Source organism: Miscanthus floridulus, chromosome 1, assembly GCF_019320115.1.
Source record: "Miscanthus floridulus cultivar M001 chromosome 1, ASM1932011v1, whole genome shotgun sequence".
In the NCBI taxonomy this organism is placed as follows: Eukaryota; Viridiplantae; Streptophyta; class Magnoliopsida; order Poales; family Poaceae; genus Miscanthus; species Miscanthus floridulus.
In genome coordinates, this window is record NC_089580.1 from 124,424,533 (window position 1) to 124,445,794 (window position 21,262).

The following is a 21,262-nucleotide window of genomic DNA, read 5'->3' on the forward strand; positions in this document are numbered from 1 at the left end:
TTCTTCCTGTTGGTTTGCATCCTCATTACACAAGCTTGTAATTACTTTCATATACATTGTGCTTGTGTAGTTGCTCTTGTAATTAGTTAGCTTATGTAGCTTACTAGTTACCTTCTTGCTTGTGTAGCATAGAAGTAGCTCCCTTGCGTGGCTATTTAGGTTTGTGTAACCTTGTTAGTCACTTTGCTTAGTTTGTGTAGCTAAGTATTTGCGCTCTCTAATTTGGCATTGGTTGCCTTGTTATTGAGCATTGCTAGTGAGCTTAGTTGGCTTTGTGCTTTTGCTTACTAGCATGTGTAGGAGCTCCCTTGTTGCTTAAAGTACTAGTGGCATAGGTTTGTGTGACCTTGCTCCTAGAATTGGTTAGGTGAGCTCTAGCTAGTCCGGCACCTTTGTTGCTTAATTAGTATCTTTGGAAGGTGCTAGAGAACATAGATAGAGGGGTGTAGTTTTTGCTAGACCGATAGTTCTAATTCTGCACTTGTTTCGGTTAGCCGACGCGATTAATTTTAGAAAGGACTATTCACCCACCCTCTAGTCTGCCATCTCAACCCTACAAGCGGGACGAGCTCGGCGCCATTATCAAGCACAAGGTGCGCCTCGTCGCCTGAGGCTTTGTTCAGCATGAGGGCATCAACTTCGAGGAAGTCTTTGCACCAGTAGCATGTATGGAGTCTGTCCGTTTGCTACTAGCCTTGGCAGTAGCAAAGGACTGGCCCGTCCATCACTTCGACGTTAAATCGGCCTTTCTCAATGATGAGCTGGCGGAGACGGTCTTCATCAGGCAACCTCTAGGTTTTGCCGTCTAGGAAGAGGAGCACAGGGTGCTCTGACTGCGCAAGGCGCTCTACGGGCTGCAGCAGGCCCCACGAGCATGGAACGCCAAGCTTCACGCCACACTAGGTGAGCTTGGGTTCCAGCGGTGCGCAACTGAGCACATGCTCTACACGCAGCGATGGGGGAAGGAGGAGCTCGTCGTTGGCGTGTATGTGGATGACTTGATCGTCACCGGCGCATGTATGGAGGACATCAACAGCTTCAAGAGCGATATGGCGGCTCGTTTTCTAATGAGCGATCTTGGCGCACTCTCCTACTACCTCGGTATCGAGGTGAGATGCATGGCTGAGTGCAAACCATGCGTGACTCCGATGGAGGAGCGACTAAAGCTAACAAAGGTCAGCACTACGGTGAAGGTGGAAGCAACACTCTACCGGAGCATCATCGGCGGTCTGCGCTACCTAGTCCACATGAGGTTGAACATTGCGTTCGCCATGGGCTACGTCAGTCGCTTCATGGAGGATCCCAGAGAGGATCATTGGGCTGTGGTGAAGCATCTACTGCGCTATGTCAAGGGGATGGTGGATCAAGGGATCATCTTTCCCAAGACAGGCGGGAGTAGGCTGCAGCTTACTGTGTTCAGCAATGTAGACATGGCGGGGGACATCGATGGATGGGGGAGCACCTCTAGAGTGCTCATCTTCCTCAGGTCGGTTCCAATTTCAAGGCTGTCGCTGAAATAGAAGGTGGTGGCATTGTCTACGTGCGAGGCAGAGTACATAGCGGCAGCCACAGTGGCGTGCCAAGTTGTGTGGTTGCGTCGGCTGCTGGGCGAGCTGACCGGCGTAGAAGCTTACCCACTAGCACTAATGGTGGACAACCAGCCCACCATCGCCCTCGCGAAGAATCTAGTTCTGCATGACTGGAGCAAACACATTGACGTGAAGTTCCACTTCCTCAGGGACTGTATCGATGGAGGGCAGATCATCATCGAGTTCGTTGAAACTGGTCGGCAACTCGCGGACGTCCTCACCAAGCCGCTCGGACGTCTTCGACTCACGGAGCTGAAGGAGATGATTGACATGGAGGGGGTACAAGGGATAGTAGTAGGATTAGGGAAAGAATTGTTAGATAATCTACTGCTTCCTTGTGTGAACACATAGTAAGGGAAGGCGGCACCGAAAAGGCTCCCTATTGTGGTACTGTAGCCGTTGTAGAGGCAGGCGCCGAATGGCTCACCTGTCGTACTGTAGCCACATGTACGGATAGGCGTAGAAGTCAGTCCTGCTATATTATCTAGTCACTGTTGCAATATAGGAGTTGTACTAGGACTAGATGGATAGAGTTGTATATATAGTTTGCCACTGCAACTCAAGAAAGAGAGTTCAGATTTGCCATCTCTTATACAAGGCTCCGACCAATGCTGGTGCTTTTACTGTGTGTGTATGCTCTATTCTCCCTCTTCTTCTACCTCTAGCCATAGTGTGTGTGGTCGGACAACGCTTGTTGTTCGTGGTCGGCATAGCTAGTGGGTGCTCAGCAACACTAGTGGGTGCTCGGCAACACTAGCGGGTGCTCGACAAGACTGGTGAGTGGTCAACTCACCTGAGCTAGTGATCCTGTGGGCCAACATGCTTCTTAATAAGATGGCTTGTCGTTCAGAGCCCCTTGCATTGTTGCTTCTCTTTACACCATCTCCTCGTGTTGCAAATTGCGATGGCCGACCCCATGCATGGACGACGTTGTCCTCAACGCCGTCTTGCTCGGCCTCGGCCTCGCGCAGTCCTGCTCCTCCTCCTCCTTAGCTTCCTCCTTGGGTGTTTATTGTGGGACTTCTATATGAGCACCACCAACCCGTTGTCGCTGCCGCTGCCGCAGGAGGAAGAGGAGGATCGAAGGAGGAGGAGGAGCGCCTCCACCGCCACCACCGGCGCCATGAACTGCAGCTACACATGCGATAACATGACACCTCAACAAGTTTCATGATTTTCAGACTTTGTATGGATTTTATATAATTTAAAAACACTTTTCCGACAAGTTCCTCGTCATGTTACGTGAAGAAGATGCCCGAAATTTGATGCGAGTTCGTGGATAGGGACTCAACATACACCAAATACCATGAATAACATTTTTCGAATCACTAAATTGCATTATTCCATCCACCTGCAGTTCAAATTTGAAATATTCAAAAAAAATCAATGAAAAGAAATAAATTAGGGAAATATATCAAAAAAGTCAAATTTGGCCCAAATTTTAAAATTGAGATTTAAATAATGTATTATAGCAACACAAAAAACTGGGTTCAAAAAACAAAAAAAAACTCTTTGCCGAGGGTCTAGCCTGGCCCTCGGCAAAGGGGGTCTTTGCCGAGGGCCTGGCCAATGGCCCTCGGCAAAGAATATTTAAAAAAAAATAAAAAATCTTTGCCGATGGCCCTGTATCCGGGCCCTCGACAAAGGGCCAACCCTAAATCGGCCAGCCGCCCAAATTCCCCACCCACAGACCAAAAAAATCTTTGGGGTCTTTGCCGAGGGCCTGGCCAATGGCCCTCGGCAAAGAATATTTAAAAAAAATAAAACATCTTTGCTGAGGGCCCTGGATCTGGGCCCTCGGCAAAGGGCCCAACCATAAATCGGCCAGCGGCCACAATTCCCCGCCCACAGAACACCGGCTGCCCGCTGCGCGCCCCACTGCTGCCCCGTGCCCCGCTGCCCCGCGCGGCCCGCCGCTGCTTCGCGCCCCACACGGCCCGCCGCCCCACGAGCCCTGTCGCCCCACCACTGCCCCGCCTCGCGCAGCCCACTGCCGCTGCGCGCCCCGCCGCCCCACGCCCGGCCGCTCGCCTCAACCCGCTGGAGGTGCCCCGCCCCAGCCGCGCTGCCCGCCCACGCCCACCGGTCGACCCGCCTCGAGGAGGAGGAGAACATCCGTGCCATCCGCCGGCCACCGGAGAAGGAGGAGGACCCCGCGCCACCCGCCAACCCCGTCCACGCTGTCCGCCGTGCCCGCCCCTGTTCCGAGCAGAAGGAGGGAGAAAGGGAGGAAGAGGAGAAGGGGAACAGGAGAAGAGAGGAGGCCAAGAAGAGAGGAGGAGGAGGTGCCCCGCCCTGGCCCCTTGATGCCACCCTGTCCGTGACCCTCGCCCCGTCTATGGCCTTCGACGTCCCTCCAACGTCCAGGTATGCCCTTCCCTCGCTTCATGGTGTACAATGCTGGTGAAGGAGGAGGTCTAGGTGGAGGTCGAGGTGGTGGTGGCATGCAATGGTGGAGGTGTAGGTGGAGGTGGAGGTGGAGAAGGAGGGTAGTGTGTTCGTTGAGGTGGTGGTGGTGTGGTCGTTGTGGTGGATGTGGTGGTGTGGTCGTTGTGGTGGATGTGGTGGTGTGGTCATGGTCGTTGTGGTGGATGTCGTGGTGTGGTCGTGGTAGTGTGGTGGTTGTGGTGGTGGTGGTGTGGTGGTGGTGGTGTGGTCGTGGTGGTGGAGGTTGTGGTGGTGGTGGTGTGGTCATGGTGGTGGTGGTGGTAGTGTGGTGGTTGTGGTGTGGCCGTGGTGGTGGAGGTGGCGGTGTGTTGGTGGTGGATTAATATATATCTGGCTATCGGCCATCGTGCCGTATTTGTTCCCTTGATATGTGGTTGTCGGCCATCGTGCCGGTTTTTTCTTGTAGGTTTTGGAAACCTCCCCGTACAGGGGAGGTTCTGCCGAAATTTTCAACTTATAGTATTGTGTTTCTTCTTTTGCAGAGAAGAGCACTTCAGAGGGGACTCGACGACCCTGATCCTTGCATATCTACGACCGTATCTGTTTCAGATTGTCCACGTTTTTTGGACAGCCCGCGGATGTATAGATGGGTTAGTTTCCATGGTCTGCTCCGGTCTGAGACCGAGTTTCGGTAGCTCTTCCCTGTTGTTCTCCGGATACACACTCTCCCTGGCAGGACGTGTATTGGGAGAACAGCGGGGAGGTGCTGCCGAAATTCTGTCCCAGAGAGGAGCGGAGCCTGGAAACTGACCTCATCTACGCATCCGCAGGTGGGATTAGGACCTATCCTCACCTATTAGACATTAGGAACACCGCGTAGATGCAATTGATGGTCACAATACTCTGTGATGTAAATGTTAAAGGATGGAGGACTGTCAGTGGATGTACACATGCTAGAGAAGCAGCAGTGACTACGACTATGAATGGGTGAAGGGGATAGATTGTTTCTTGAAACATGCATTTGGCCCAGGAGCAGGAGGACATTCTCTAGTTTGGTGTCCCTGCAGCAAATGTGACAATAGGAGAAAGGTAGACGAGAAGACCATGGGTAGACATCTTGTGTTCAATGGTTATATGCCTAGCTACCAGCAGTGGATCTACCATGGTGAAGCAGATCGTATAAGAGCGGAGGTGGTGAGAGCATGTCTTGAGGATTTTGATGATGATGCCGAGGTAGCAGACATGCTAGATGACGCACACTAAGCTCACTTTGCTGAACGACGTGAGAAGGAGGAGATGGAGGAATTCGCAAAGGACTTCTACAAAATGTTGCACTCAGCACAGAAACCCCTTCACGAGCGTACAACGATTTCTCAGCTAGATGTGGTTGGACGCGTAATGGGGTTGAAGGCCGAGTTAAACCTGAGTCGAGAAGGCTTCGATAAGATGTTGGCCGTGTTTGGCACCATGCTACCGAAGAAGCACACTTTGCTAACGAACTTGTACGAGGCAGAGAAACTCCTTCGTATGCTTAAGATGCCGTATGATAAGATACATGTTTGTCCGAAGGGGTGCATCCTATTTAGGAAAGAACACAAGGACGCAAATTACTATCTAAAGTGTAAATCCTCTAGGTACCCGGAGGTAGACTCTGGTGATGGTCAGAAAAAGCAGCTTCCGATCCCCGCGAGAGTGCTACGGCACCTTCCTTTCCTGCCGAGGATCCAACAGCTATTCATGATCGAGGAATCCGCGAAACAGATGACATGGCACAAAGATGGCAAATGGTACAATCCTAGGAAGATGGTACATCCGTCTGATGCTGAAGCATGGACGTACTTCAATGACAAACATCATGACAAAAGCAGCTGAGGCCCGTAATGTACGTGTCGCGCTGGCAACAGATGGGTTCAATCCTTATGGAATGATGGCTACCCCATACACATGCTGGCCCATTTTTGTTATCCCCCTCAATCTCCCTCCCGGCATCTCCTTTCAACAGCATAACATATTCTTGTCGTTGATAATTCCTGGACACCCGGGGAGTAATATAGGTGTGTTCATGGAGCCTGTGATTGATGAATTGATCCACGCTTGGGAGAAGGGGGTATGGACATACGACCGAGCTACAAAGACAAGCTTCAAAATGCACGTTTGGTACCACTACTCCCTGCATGACTTCCTGGCGTATGGGTTATTTGCCGCTTGGTGTGTTCACAGGAAGTTCCCATGCCCAATATGCAAGGAAGCTGTGAGGTTCATTTGGTTGAAGAAGGGTGGCAAGTATTCGTCGTTCGACCAGCATCGTCAGTTCCTCCCTCTAGACCATGAATTCAGAGAAGACATCAAGAGCTTTATGAAAGGTGTCAAAGTGATAGACCCTAAACCGCACTTGAGGACTGGTGCCGAGGTTCATGCTCAGATAGATGCTCTCGTGCCCAATGAAGAAGGTGGTTTTGTGGGATATGGTGAGGAACATATGTGGACTCATAAGTCTGGCTTGACGAGGCTCCCCTATTTCGATGACCTTCTTCTGCCACATAATATTGATGTAATGCACACTAAAAAGAATATCGCCGAGGCACTTTGAGGAACTCTCATGGACACTAACAAGTCTAAGGACAACGTTAAGGCTAGAGTGGACCTAGCGACATTGTGCGATAGACCGAATCAAGCGATGCAGCCTCCTAGTGGCCGAAACAAGAACTAGAAAAGGCCTAAGGTCAATTTCGTCTTGCAAATCGATCAAAGAAGGGAAGTACTAAAATGGATCTAGACGTTAATGTTCCTAGATGGATATGCAGCGAATCTTAGCAGGGGAGTGAACTTAGGCACTCTACGAGTCAACGGGATGAAGAGTCATGACTACCACATATGGATTGAGCGGCTTCTTCCGGTGATGGTCTGAGGCTATGTCCCTGAGCATGTTTGGCTAGTGCTGGCATTGTTGAGCTTTTTCTTTCACCAGCTTTGTGCCAAGGAGATATCTCAGACTGTCGCTCAGGACTTGGAAAAAGTGGCACCTGTGTTGCTCTGTAAGCTAGAGAAGATCTTTCCACCCGGCTTCTTCTTGCCAATGCAGCATCTGATTGTGCACCTCCCGTCCGAGGCACGTTTGGGGGGGCCCGTGCAGGCCCGTTGGTGCTATCCAATCGAGAGATGTCTAAAGACTCTTCACAAAAAATGTACAAATAAAGCCAGAATTGAGGCTTCCATTGTAGAGGCATGCCTTCGGGAGGAGGTGGCAAACTTCACAACGCAATACTACAAGCCGAACCTTCCTAGCAATCATAATCCACTCCCTCATTACAATGCTGGCGAAAATGAATCGACCCTCAGCCTTTTCCAAGGCCAACACTGCAGCGCAAGTGGATCAACCCCGAAGCTATTGGGAAATGAAGAGTGGCACGGTATCATGCTATATGTGTTGAATAACCTTACCGAGGTGCAACCGTTTGTAACACCTCGGGTGTTTAAATATTAAAATCTAACATGTCATCATATGCATTGCAAAGCATTTGGCATTTGGTGAAAACTTTGAGATGCATACACTAATACAAGTTTATATTTATGTGGTATGTGTTGCATTGTATTGTTTGACTCAAGTTCAAAGTTTGTTTGGATTTTGAATTTTTCGAGAAAACCCTGCTTTTCAGCATTTAAATTCTACCCTAAAAATCCATTTCAAAATCTAAGCATATTTTGGGGTTGAGCCCAAAAGCAAAAGTGTAGAGCTTGACAAGTTATACAAAGTTTGTTTTTGGAGTTTTTCAAGTTGTTTAGAAAAATTTTGAGTAATTCAAAAAGGCGTAATTCGTTAAATTTCCCTATTTGAATTCAAAAGTTCATTTCAAAATCTAGACCGAATTAGGAGTTGGTTACAAAAGCAAAGTTGTAGAACTTTTGATTTTGAACGACTTTTGTTTTTGGAGATTTTTTACTTGTTATGAAAATTTGAGAGTAATTTGTGAATTTTGGCGAATGACAAACTTGTAAATATTGTGAACAGTGTTCACCGCCGTAGCTACATGGCCGGCGACCTTCTTCGGCGTTCCAGGTGCGTCGTGGTCGTCCTTGGCATCGCGTTGGCGCGGTAAAGGCTTCGTCGTGGCTTCCTTGAGCTTCCTGGCCACCCTTTTTAGCCTGAACCGTCGTCGTCGTTGCTCTTCTCCCTTGCTCTGTTTCTGCCATCGCCGGTGACCTTGCTGCGCTCACAGAATTCGTCCTCACCATCGCGCCTCATGCCAATTGCGTCTGCCATTCTCTCCGCCCCGCACTCTCGCTCATTCCTGGCCTGTTTGCTTCGCCTCTAGCAGTCCAGTGTCACCGCACGCCGTTTTCTTCCTCAGAGCCGGCCGAAACACCGCCACCACCGACCTCTCCGTGGCCAGAGCCCGTCGGTGAGCCGTTGCCCTTGATTGGTGTACCTTTGGCTTCGTCTCGATGCCGTAGTGCTAATTTCATTGTTGCTTGGCCGTTTTGTCCACTTCAGTAGCCGACACACCATCACCGACGACCCTTGCGCCGCCGTGATCACTGTGGACATCGACCCGTGTCACCGTTGCTTCTCCGACCTTGTTATCTGCTCAGTTGTGTTCAGGGTAACCTGCTGGTGCTTCCTCGACCTTTAGTTTAACCGCTACTGGCCTATAGTCGCTGGCATAGTACCGCCGAGGCGCCGTATCCGCCATGGTCGACGTTGAGCTAGAATTGAGTCGTAATCGGTACATCTAAGTACGTCTATAGGTGCGCCTAGTAGTGTAGAACATCTTGGTGCTATCGCCATCGCCGGTGATCTCACCGTCGGCGAGGAATCGCTGGTCAGAGCCGTTGCTGCCGTGGTCAACGTCGAAGGTTAGGGATGACAGGTGGGGTTGGGTTGTCAGTGACTCAGCGTTCAAATGGATTTTTCTATCTTCAGATTTGAATGAATAGTGTCTATTTTTGTTATTTTTATGTAGGTTTATTTAGAGCTCCAAAAATTATGAAAATTTTTGTGTGACTTCTCTGTGATATATAGTATTTAAGAAAAATATGAAATAATGTTTTTCAGTACTTTTTGAATGTGATAAAAATTGCTCAATTTATTAATAAATGGATTTCTATGATTTTTCTAGGCTTATTTAATTGTCCAAAAATTATGAAATTTGTTTTGCCACTTAGTTATCATGTAATCAACATGTACTAAAATTTTGAGTTCAATTAGAATAAGTTGATTTATTTCATAATTTTGAATTAAATAATTAATTCATAAAAGCAAATAGTAACCTTTAATGATTTAGGTTTTGTTTGAAATTTTGGATTGAGTGATGACCTTGGGTCATTAGTTGATAATGATCCTTGGCAATTAATGTATGTGTTACGAAAAAGATTTAGTCTGTTTGACTTGCAACTGTACCACGAAGGAAAGTTGTATTCAAATTATTGATTTTGCATCCATCATCGAGCATCATGTTTCGTATTCCGCATCATGTTAAACATGGCATTGTTATTATGTGTAGTGAACGAAGGTGAAAACATAGTAGTTAATCAAGTTGTCAAGGAGGTTAATCCGTCTATTGAGGTCGGATCGAATACTTGTGAAACGTCGCAGGAGCCGGACGTTTCCGTCAACGAAGGCAAGCCCCGGATGCATACAACCCTACCTTATGTTTTATAAATTAATTTCGCTTTTGCTTTCCGTTACTGCATTAAGTGAATAGGAGTTAAGTAAGAGCCTAATTGGTGCATTACCACCCTTGTTATTCCATATTTACCATATTACCAGTTTTAAGCTCGTATATGCCTAGTTTTGCTTAGCTATGCATAGAACAATGAAAGTCGGGTGACTACCTGTCACCTGCAAGTTTTAAATGGAACATTGGTTAATTATGTTAGCATGTGATATGGGAATATGGAGTAATAAATCTAGACCGGGCGGACTCGGTGTGTGTGAGCCACAAGATATGGAGGTCTTGTGAGCGGGTTCTTTCCATCTATGTCGATTAAGGCACGTCCGTTGTTGAATTGCATGAGGTGAGAATTTGTAGTACTAACCACATACTCCGGTAAGCCTTTACTCGGCTATTCTATTATGAGAATGGCTACTCGCGCACTGGGAGTGGAGAGACGGCGGGAATAGCGTGTACCCATGTGGCCATGGGCTGGAATGGTGGAGTACTGTATTCTCGGGTGGCGTGGACCCTTTCTTGCTTTAGAGGATCCGAGAGTAGGTCGATATATGTAGGTCGGGGACCTGCATATGTCGTGTGGTCTGGAATCCCCAGCTGGGTTTTTAATCGGTTCGAATCGTCGTTGCTCCTCGATTATGGAGACTCAACTCACTGTTCATCATCGTAGTATTAATAACTAGAACTTGAGAAAGGTTTGCGAAAAAGATTGATATGAAGTTCATGTTCTCATTATGGATCATGGCAGATTCATATGTGGTACTTATAAAGTTTTACCTTGGAATTAAAGAATTTTGTTAAAGAGCTTTTACGCAAAAGAACTTTGATTATTGTTAAAGCCATACCTTGAATCCCATGAGCCGGCATTCCTGAGTTCTATCAGTTTTATTTCGGTTAAGTCTTGTTGAGTACTTTTGTACTCAGGGTTCGTTGACCCCTTGTTGCAGGTGAGCCTCATGGGCAGATCTATTTTGGATCATGCTGCATGACTATTGTTCGTTCCGATGATGAGAATTAAATGTGTGATCCCTGGGCAGGATGTTTATTTTGTGTGTAATATATATGTTAATTATGCCACTCCACTACTACTATGGTTTGTAATAATTATCGAACTTAGTTTGTAAGGTTTGAAACAACTGGTTTGTAAACTATGTTATCGTAAGACTTCCGCTGTTTTTACTCTGGTGCTGATATTTGAATAAATGTTGTAATACTGCAATGACTTTGTAATGTGATCCTGCTCGGAAATCGTGGATGATTCAGGGTTCCCCGAGGACACCCGACAGTCTTCTTAAGTTACCAGGAACATATGCATAAATGTCAAAGGTCGTCGGACAGTGACAGGTGCATGTGGGCCCTATAACTTAGGAGGTTCTGCCACAGAATGGTATCGGAGCGATCGTTGCAAGGTTTTTGTTGTATTGTTTTAAAAAAACTTCAAATTGATTTGGGATGACTAAATTTAACTTGTTAATTTGGTCCAAATTGCTTCTGACTTATCTTATTTCTTTCTCCCTATTCCGTATGTGATTAAAAAGGTTTTGTGTGGTGGAGTAGTAATATTACTATGCCCTATATAAAAATAAATGTTGTTTATGTGCATTATAAACTTTGATGTTTTTGGTTCGTAAGAACGATTCATGCATCATTATTAATTCACTCGTTACTTCCTTCACCTCTTAGTCTGGAGTTGAGTAGTGAGACTGGTTGGAGTAATGTAATCCATCATAGCTGCTCTTTAGACTTTGATCAAATGGTCTTACTTGGATTAAATTGGTTTCCTACAGTATGGCTCGTGCCAAGATGATGCTCCGTAAGTCCACTAGACCCAAAGGAGTTCCTCGTCACCAACTTGCCCCTAGAAACGATGGTGCTAGCAGTAGCAGTTCTAGGCCTGATCCCCAAGCAGAGATATAGAGGATTTCTGCAGAATTAGCACAAGCTACTAGAGATAGGGCTTTGGATGCTATACAGGTAGGAGAATTGCAGGGTCAATTGAGGCGTCTCACCACCGCGCATAGGAACTGCGAAAGTATGTTAGTTCATACAGTGGAGGGACGAAATGAAGCTTGGCATAGGGAAAATGTAGCTAGAGCTAGAACTCATGAGCTAGAATTCTATGTAGAAGATTTAGAAGAACATAATACCTATCTACATGAGGAAGTTCATAGGCTTAGCAATCTACTAAACCCGAATCATGAGCCTCAAGCTGATGCCATGGACCCCGGTGTCATTCTTGCCGATGATAATGAATCGGAAGAGGAAGAAGAAGAAGATCCTGAAGAATTAGTAATGATCAATGAAAGTGATGATGAAGGCGGTAATAATTCCGGAATGGATACCGAGCCTAAAGTTTGAAATAATTACAGAAAAGAGTAGAGTTGTATAATAGTTAGTTATAGTTAAGCTATGTATCTTTGTTTTAGTACTTACAGGTTGGTGTTTATATTAGTAAACCCTATGTAATGTGTCTGGAGTAAGCTTTTGTGCAATTCAATAAAGGCTTGTGAATAAAGTTTGGCTTGTTATGAGCAGACGCGTCGTACGCGGGGTTCATATGTTCCTGGAACTTCACAAGATGAGGATGGTATTCCAGATCTGCCACCAGTTCCAACAAATCTAGCTGATGCTATAACCACACTTGTCAATGTGATGGCTGAAAATTCCCGTTTGCTTCATGAGATTGCCCTAAGTAATCAGAATTAGATGCAAAGAAACCGTGGTCGCCACCATAACAGACAGGAGGCTACATATGTTGATTTTACAGACACAAGACCACCAGTGTTCACCAAGGCAGATGAACCATTGGAGGCAAAGGGTGATTTATCATCCAGTACATCATAATCGTCCTCCTTACCATTCGCCACAGTCTCAAGCCGGGCAATAGTCAAATGTCCGTCCTGCTATAACCTATCCGAATTCACAGTCAACCAATGCTTCTGATGGCAATGCTCCAACGTCCTAGGGTCACAACTATCCGTGTTACAATTGTGGAAGGACTGGTCATTTCTCTAGGGAATATCCATATCCTAGGCAGGCTAATCAAAATTATCAGAAGACCCCTGCCAATCAATAACAGGGTCAGGCACCAAACAAGAACCACAATCAGAATGCTCAGAAGGGCAAAGATGAGAGGAAGATAGGACGGGTGTTCTATATTCAAGCTGGAGAAATTCCAGAGGGGGAGACAGTGATGATGGGTATGTTTCCTGTTGCCAATCACCCTACAGTTATACTTTTTGATTCTGGCGCATTGCATTCATTCATCAATAGAACATTTGTCGTGAAGCATCAAATTTCAATTAGGGCAACAAAGGAAAGTTTCTTTATACAGTCGCCCGGGGGACGTTTGTGTACTAAGGAAATGGTATACCAGGTACCCGTAAACCTGGGTGGGCATATTTTTCCCACTACCATGATTATCCTTAAGGATCAGGATATAGATGTAATCTTGGGAATGAATTGGATGTATCAGCATAAGGCTGTTATAGATGCTTTGAATAGGACTTTAAGAGTAAGTTTGCCTGATAGTAATTCTCAACTTCTCATCCAACTTCCAACCCTAAGAAGATCAGTGGGCAAGATTTGTGCAACTGCTGTCAAAGAGATTAGAGATATTCCGGTAGTGTGTGAATTTCTGGATGTGTTTCCTAAAGATTTACCCGGTCTACCACCTGATAGGGATGTACAGTTTAACATAGAGTTACAACCTGGAACAGCTCCGATTTCTCGAAGAGCTTATAGGATGCCACCTAAGGAATTGGCCGAGTTGAAGACTCAGTTACAAGAATTGATTGAGAAGGAGTTTATCCAACCTAGTTCATCACCTTGGGGATGTCCGGCAATTTTTGTGAAAAAGAAAGATGAGACTCTGAGGTTATGTGTCGACTATCGTCCGTTGAATGAAGTGACCATCAAGAATAAATATCCATTACCTCGGATAGATTTGCTTTTTGATCAATTGGCCAGAGCCAAAGTTTTCTCCAAGATAGATTTGAGATCAAGATATCACCAAATCAAGATAAAGCCTGAAGATATTCCCAAAACGGCATTTACCACAAGATATAGATTATATGAATACTTGGTAATGTCTTTTGGTTTGACAAATGCTCCCGCTCATTTCATGTATCTAATGAATTCAGTATTCATGCATGAGCTAGACAAGTTTGTAGTAGTGTTTATTGATGACATTTTAGTATATTCCAAGAATAAGAAAGAACATGCGGAACATCTTAGGATTGTTCTGACTCGTTTGAGAGAACATCAATTATATGCCAAGTTCAGCAAGTGTGATTTTTGGCTTAAGGAAGTGCAATTTCTTGGACATGTCTTGTCAGCCGAAGGAGTTGCAGTTGATCCCAGCAAAGTAAAGGATGTGCTTGATTGGAAACCGCCAACCACAGTTCATCAAGTTTGGAGTTTTCTGGGATTGGCGGGGTATTACCGTCGGTTTATTCCAGAATTCTCTAAAGTATCAAAGTCCATAACTGAATTGTTGAAGAACCAAGTTAGGTTTGTCTGGTCATCTGAGTGTGAAAAGGCTTTCCAGACCTTGAAGAGACTGTTGACTACTGCACCAGTATTAGCCCAACCTGATATCGAGAAGCCGTTTGACGTGTATTGTGATGCTTCAGGTATTGGTATTGGATGTGTGTTAATGCAAGAAGGCCGAGTCATTGCCTATGCGTCCAGGCAACTTAAGCAGCATGAAGAACACTATCCGACTCATGATCTGGAATTAGCAGCTGTGGTTCATGCTATGAAGATTTGGCAGCATTACCTGCTTGGTAATACGTGCCATATGTATATAGACCATAAGAGCTTAAAGTATATCTTTACTCAGTCAGAATTGAACATACGACAAAGAAGATGGTTAGAACTGATTAAGGATTATGATTTGGAAGTACATTATCACCCGGGTAAAGCAAATGTGGTTGCAGATGCCCTTAGTCGCAAAAGTTATTGCAATTGTCTGACAGTGAGAACAATGGGTTTGAATTTATGCCAAGAAATGGAGAAGTTGAATGTAGAAGTAATTCAACAAGGAAGTTTGACCAACATAATTATTGAAGCTACTATTCGAGATCAAGTTATTGCTGCTCAGAAGGAAAACAAGGGTATAGCCCATATCAAGGAAAAAGTCAAGAATGGAAAAGAGGAATGCTTTAGCATAGATGATGAAAATGTGTTATGGTTCAAGGATCGCCTGGTGGTACCAAAAGTTCCTGAGTTGCGGCAGTCAATTCTAGATGAGGCACATGCTACTAGGTTATCTATCCATCCGGGAAGCAACAAGATGTACCATGATTTGAAGCAAAGATTCTGGTGGACTAAAATGAAAATAGAGATTGCTAGATATATAGCGAAGTGTGATACTTGTCAAAAGGTGAAAGCTATACATTTGAGGTCTGCTGGTGAATTACAACCATTGCCTATTCCATCTTGGAAGTGGGAGGACATAAGTATGGATTTTATTGTTGGTCTACCCAAGACATCAAAGGGATTTGACTCAGTGTGGGTTATTGTAGATCGACTCACTAAGTCAGCACATTTTCTTCCAGTCAAGACAATATATCCCATGATCCAATATGCCAAGATGTACTTAGCAAGAATCATGAGTTTGCATGGGGTACCAAAAACCATAGTGTCAGATAGGGGTACACAGTTTGTCTCCAACTTTTAGAAACAATTGCATTCTTCATTGGGTACCAAACTTCTGTATAGTATAGCTTATCATCTACAGACTGATGGACAGACTGAAAGAGTCAATCAAGTACTTGAAGATATGTTAAGGTGTTGTGTCCTTAACTATTCCAATAAGTGGGATGAGTGCTTACCTTTGGCCGAGTTCTCATACAACAATAGTTATCAGGAAAGCATTAGAATGGCTCCATTTGAAGCACTCTATGGTCGTAGAAGCAGAACATCATTGAGTTGGTCTGAGCCTGGAGAAAGAAGATTCTTTGGAATTGACCTTGTGAAAGAAACAGAAGACAAGGTTAGGCAAATACAGAGTAATCTGAAGATAGCTCAGTCCCGCCAAAAGAGTTATGCGAATAGACGGCGGAGACCATTGGTATTCAACAAAGGAGATTTTGTATATCTGAAAGTATCACCAATGAAGGGAGTTAACCGTTTTGGTGTTAAAGGAAAGTTGGCACCCCGATACATTGGACCATATCAAATTTTGGAGAGGTATGGAAAAGTGGCATATCGCTTGAAATTACCTGAACATCTCACAGCTGTGCATGATGTGTTTCATGTTTCTCAATTGAAGAAGTGTCTTCGAGTGCCTGAACAAAATGTTGAAGTTGAAGGAGTGGAACTAGAACCGGATTTAACTTACTCCGAATATCCTATCTGAGTGTTAGATCAGAAAGATCGTGTTACTCGAAGACGGACAATCAAGTTCTATAAAATACAATGGAATCAACATTCAAAAGAGGAAGCTACCTGGGAATCAGCAGATTACTTGTTAGAAAAGTTTCCAGAGTTTCTAGCGTCAATATAGAATAGAGTAATGTTAGTTGAGCTCGGTTGCTGCAAATTGTGTTTTGTAAAGGAACCTCAGTTGTTTTATGGACAAGTTCTGGATGTTTTTGGACTGACACATTTCCTTTTCCATTACTTACTCTATGGCTTTGAATCTCGGGGCGAGATTTCTTTTCGGGGAAGGATTGTAACACCTCGGGTGTTTAAATATTAAAATCTGACATGTCATCATATGCATTGCAAAGCATTTGGCATTTGGTGAAAACTTTGAGATGCATACACTAATACAAGTTTATATTTATGTGGTATGTGTTGCATTGTATTGTTTGACTCAAGTTCAAAGTTTGTTTGGATTTTGAATTTTTCGAGAAAACCCCGCTTTTCAGCATTTAAATTCTACCCTGAAAATCCATTTCAAAATCTACGCATATTTTGGGGTTGAGCCCAAAAGCAAAAGTGTAGAGCTTGACAAGTTATACAAAGTTTGTTTTTGGAGTTTTTCAAGTTGTTTAGAAAAATTTTGAGTAATTCAAAAAGGCGTAATTCGTTAAATTTCCCTATTTGAATTCAAAAGTTCATTTCAAAATCTAGACCGAATTAGGAGTTGGTTATAAAAAGCAAAGTTGTAGAACTTTTGATTTTGAACGACTTTTGTTTTTGGAGATTTTTGACTTGTTATGAAAATTTGAGAGTAATTTGTGAATTTTGGCGAATGGCAAACTTGTAAATATTGTGAACAGTGTTCACCGCCGTAGCTACATGGCCGGCGACCTTCTTCGGCGTTCCAGGCGCGTCGTGGCCGTCCTTGGCGTCACGTTGGCGCGGTAAAGGCTTCGTCGTGGCTTCCTTGAGCTTCCTGGCCACCCTTTTTAGCCTGAACCGTCGTCGTCGTTGCTCTTCTCCCTTGCTCTATTTCCGCCATCGCCGGTGACCTTGCTACGCTCACGGAATTCGTCCTCGGCGTCGCCCCTCATGCCAATTGCGTCTACCATTCTCTCCGCCCCGCACTCTCGCTCATTCCTGGCCTGTTTGCTTCACCTCTAGCAGTCCAGTGTCACCGCACGCCATTTTCTTCCTCAGAGCCGGCCGAAGCACCGCCACCACCGACCTCTCCGTGGCCAGAGCCCGTCGGTGAGCCGTTGCCCTTGATTGGTGTACCTTTGGCTTTGTCTCGATGCCGTAGTGCTAATTTCATTGTTGCTTGGCCGTTTTGTCCACTTCAGTCGCCAGCACACCATCACCGACGACCCTTGCGCCGCCGTGATCACCGTGGACATCGACCCGTGTCACCGTTGCTTCTCCGACCTTGTTATCTGCTCAGTTGTGTTCAGGGTAAGCTGCTGGTGCTTCCACGACCTTTAGTTTAACCGCTACCGGCCTATAGTTGTCGGCGTAGTACCGCCGAGGCGCCGTGTCTGCCATGGTCGACGTTGAGCTAGAATTGAGTCGTAATCGGTACATCTAAGTACGTCTATAGGTGCGCCTAGTAGTGTAGAACATGTTGGTGCTATCTCCATCGCCGGTGATCTCACCGTCAGCGAGGAATCACTGGTCAGAGCCGTTGCTGCCGTGGTCAACGTCGGAGGTTAGGGATGACAGGTGGGGTCGGGTTGTCAGTGACTCAGCGTTCAAATGGATTTTTCTATTTTCAGATTTGAATGAATAGTATCTGTTTTTGTTATTTTTGTGTAGGTTTATTTAGAGCTCCAAAAATTATGAAAATTTTTGTGTGACTTCTCTGTGATGTATAGTATTTAAGAAAAATATGAAATAATGTTTTTCTGTACTTTTTGAATGTGATAAAAATTGCTCAATTTATTAATAAATGGATTTCTATGATTTTTCTAGGCTTATTTAATTGTCCAAAAATTATGAAATTTGTTTTGCCACTTAGTTATCATGTAATCAACATGTACTAAAATTTTGAGTTCAATTAGAATAAGTTGATTTATTTCATAATTTTGAATTAAATAATTAATTCATAAAAGCAAATAGTAACCTTTAATGATTTAGGTTTTGTTTGAAATTTTGGATTGAGTGATGACCTTGGGTCATTAGTTGATAATGATCCTTGGCAATTGATGTATGTGTTACGAAAAAGATTTAGTCTGTTTGACTTGCAACTGTACCGCGAAGGAAAGTTGTATTCAAATTATTAATTTTGTATCCATCATCGAGCATCATGTTTCGTATTCCGCATCATGTTAAACATGGCATTGTTATTATGTGTAGTGAACGAAGGTGAAAACATGGTAGTTAATCAAGTTGTCAAGGAGGTTAATCCGTCTGTTGAGGTCGGATCGAATACTTATGAAACGTCGCAGGAGCCGGACGTTTCCGTCAACGAAGGCAAGCCCCGGATGCATACAACCCTACCTTGTGTTTTATAAATTAATTTCGCTTTTGATTTCCATTACTGCATTAAGTGAATAGGAGTTAAGTAAGAGCCTAATTGGTGCATTACCACCCTTGTTATTCCATATTTACCATATTACCAGTTTTAAACACGTATATGCCTAGTTTTGCTTAGCTATGCATAGAACGATGAAAGTCGGGTGACTACCTGTCACCTGCAAGTTTTAAATGGAACATTGGTTAATTATGTTAGCATGTGATATGGGAATGTGGAGTAATAAATCTAGACCGGGCAGACTCGGTGTGTGTGAGCCACAAGACATGGAGGTCTTGTGAGCGGGTTCTTTCCGTCTGTGTCGATTAAGGCACGTCCGTTGTTGAATTGCATGAGGTGAGAATTTGTAGTACTAACCACATACTCCGGTAAGCCTTTACTCGGCTATTCTATTATGAGAATGGCTACTCGCGCACTAGGAGTGGAGAGATGGCGGGAATAGCATGTACCCACGTGGCCATGGGCTGGAATGGTGGAGTACTGTATTCTCGGGTGGCGCGGACCCATTCTTGCTTTAGAGGATCCGAGAGTAGGTCGATATATGTAGGTCGGGGACCTGCATATGTCGTGTGGTCTAGAATCCCCAGCTGGGTTTTTAATCGGTTCGAATCGTCGTTGCTCCTCGATTATGGAGACTCAACTCACTGTTCATCATCGTAGTATTAATAACTGGAACTTGAGAAAGGTTTGCGAAAAAGATTGATATGAAGTTCATGTTCTCATTACGGATCATGGCAGATTCATATGTGGTACTTATAAAGTTTTACCTTAGAATTAAAGAATTTTGTTAAAGAGCTTTTACGCAAAAGAACTTTAATTATTGTTAAAGCCATACCTTGAATCCCATGAGCCGGCATTCCTGAGTTCTATCAGTTTTATTTCGGTTAAGTCTTGTTGAGTACTTTTGTACTCAGGGTTCGTTGACCCCTTGTTGCAGGTGAGCCTCATGGGCAGATCTGTTTTGGATCATGCTGCATGACTATTGTTCGTTCCGACGATGAGAATTAAATATGTGATCCCTGAGCAGGATGTTTATTTTGTGTGTAATATATATGTTAATTATGCCACTCCATTACTACTATGGTTTGTAATAATTATCGAACTTAGTTTGTAAGGTTTGAAACAACTGGTTTGTAAACTATGTTATCGTAAGACTTCCGCTGTTTTTACTCTGGTGCTGATATTTGAATAAATGTTGTAATACTGCAATGACTTTGTAATGTGATCCTGCTCGGAAATCGTGGATGATTCGGGGTTCCTCGAGGACACCCGACAGTCTTCTTAAGTTACCAGGAACATATTCATAAATGTCAAAGGTCGTCGGACAGTGACAGGTGCATGTGGACCCTATAACTTAGGAGGTTCTGCCACACCGTTCATCAAGTAAGTTCTCAACGAACTTGTTTCAATACGCTGTCACTATTCTGCATCCAACCCCATTGATTCTTGTTCGGACAGGGAATTTGTTCGTGAATTCTGGCATCAATCAAGGGATCCTACCTCGCATGAATAAGACACCCTTGTTTCACGGGGTGCAGGAGCGGGGAGGCCTAATTTTATTTCTTGGTTCAAACAAAAGGTAATGTCCAATTTAGCTCGTACGTTCGATCATCCAAGGTGATCGTACGTTTGATTAATATAACGATCTATCATGCTTTACCTTGCAGGCCCAGACCGGTTCGTCCATGAGTGACGAGTTGAAATAGGTTGCAAACGGCTGTGACATTAGGGTGAAGTCATTTATCAGCTATGACGTGAACGGATATTGCTTCCACACAACAAGTTACAAGCAGATTCGGCCCAAACAAAAAACCACAAATAGTGGAGTTTGTACGCCCGGCACTGATGGCCTCGACTATCATGGTAGAGTTGAGGAAATCTATGAACTCTCATTTCATGGAGACAAACCTCTTAAACCTATCATGTTCAAATGCCACTGGTTTAATCCTCGATCAACGAGACGAACCCCTCATCTTGGGCTAGTCGAGATTCGGGAAGATTCCATCTATCATGGAAAAGATGTCTACATTGTGGCTCAACAGGGCGTGCAGGTGTATTATACTCGATACGCCAACCAAGACAAAGAGGATCTTAAGGGTTGGGCTATTGTGCACTAGGTATCTCCACATGGTAAACTACCTGCCCCAAACGATGATGATTACAACTTCAATGCAAACACATATGATGGACAGTTCTATCAAGAAGATGGGCTACCAGGCATATTTGAGATAGTCTTACCCAAAGCAATCGAAATGGAAGTAGACAACGAAATGGTTGATGGCGAGGTCGATGGAGATGTGGTGGTAAATGCCAAGGACATAGCAATGCTTGAGCGATTACTTCTAGGCAATGACTACAATGACAACATAGAACCTTCGGATAGTGTTGCCCATTTGGACAATTTTGATAGTGATGATGAGACCTATGATCCCAATCATGAAGATTATTCCTAATACATGTAATACTATGTTTTTTAATTTGTGTTTTGTTTATATATTTTGAATCTTTTTCTAATATATGTACTAATTAGTCTTGTTCATTCTTTGTGATTGCAGGTGATTGAACAAAGATGGCGAGCAGACATCCACGCCATGACACACCCTCGGTTTACGGGAGAGACCGCCCTCTCCTTCGAGGTGAGGGGTCGTCGTCCGGGGCAGCGTCCGTAGGAGGTGACGAGAGGAGGACCAGGGGCAGCAGCCACAGGAGGCAGC

At 44.6% G+C, this 21,262-nt stretch overlaps 1 protein-coding gene across 1 annotated transcript in view; it reads left to right on the forward strand.

The window, feature by feature from the left end:
• The first annotated feature begins 1,148 nt into the window (after positions 1–1,148).
• Positions 1,149–21,262, forward strand: part of LOC136462677 (uncharacterized) — a 32,915-nt gene continuing 12,801 nt past the window's right edge. Inside the window, exons 1-3 of the mRNA XM_066461745.1 lie at positions 1,149–1,486; positions 3,441–3,956; positions 17,362–17,470. Of these exons, the coding sequence (XP_066317842.1) occupies positions 1,149–1,486; positions 3,441–3,956; positions 17,362–17,470 (963 nt within the window). The remainder of the gene's footprint in view (positions 1,487–3,440; positions 3,957–17,361; positions 17,471–21,262) is intronic.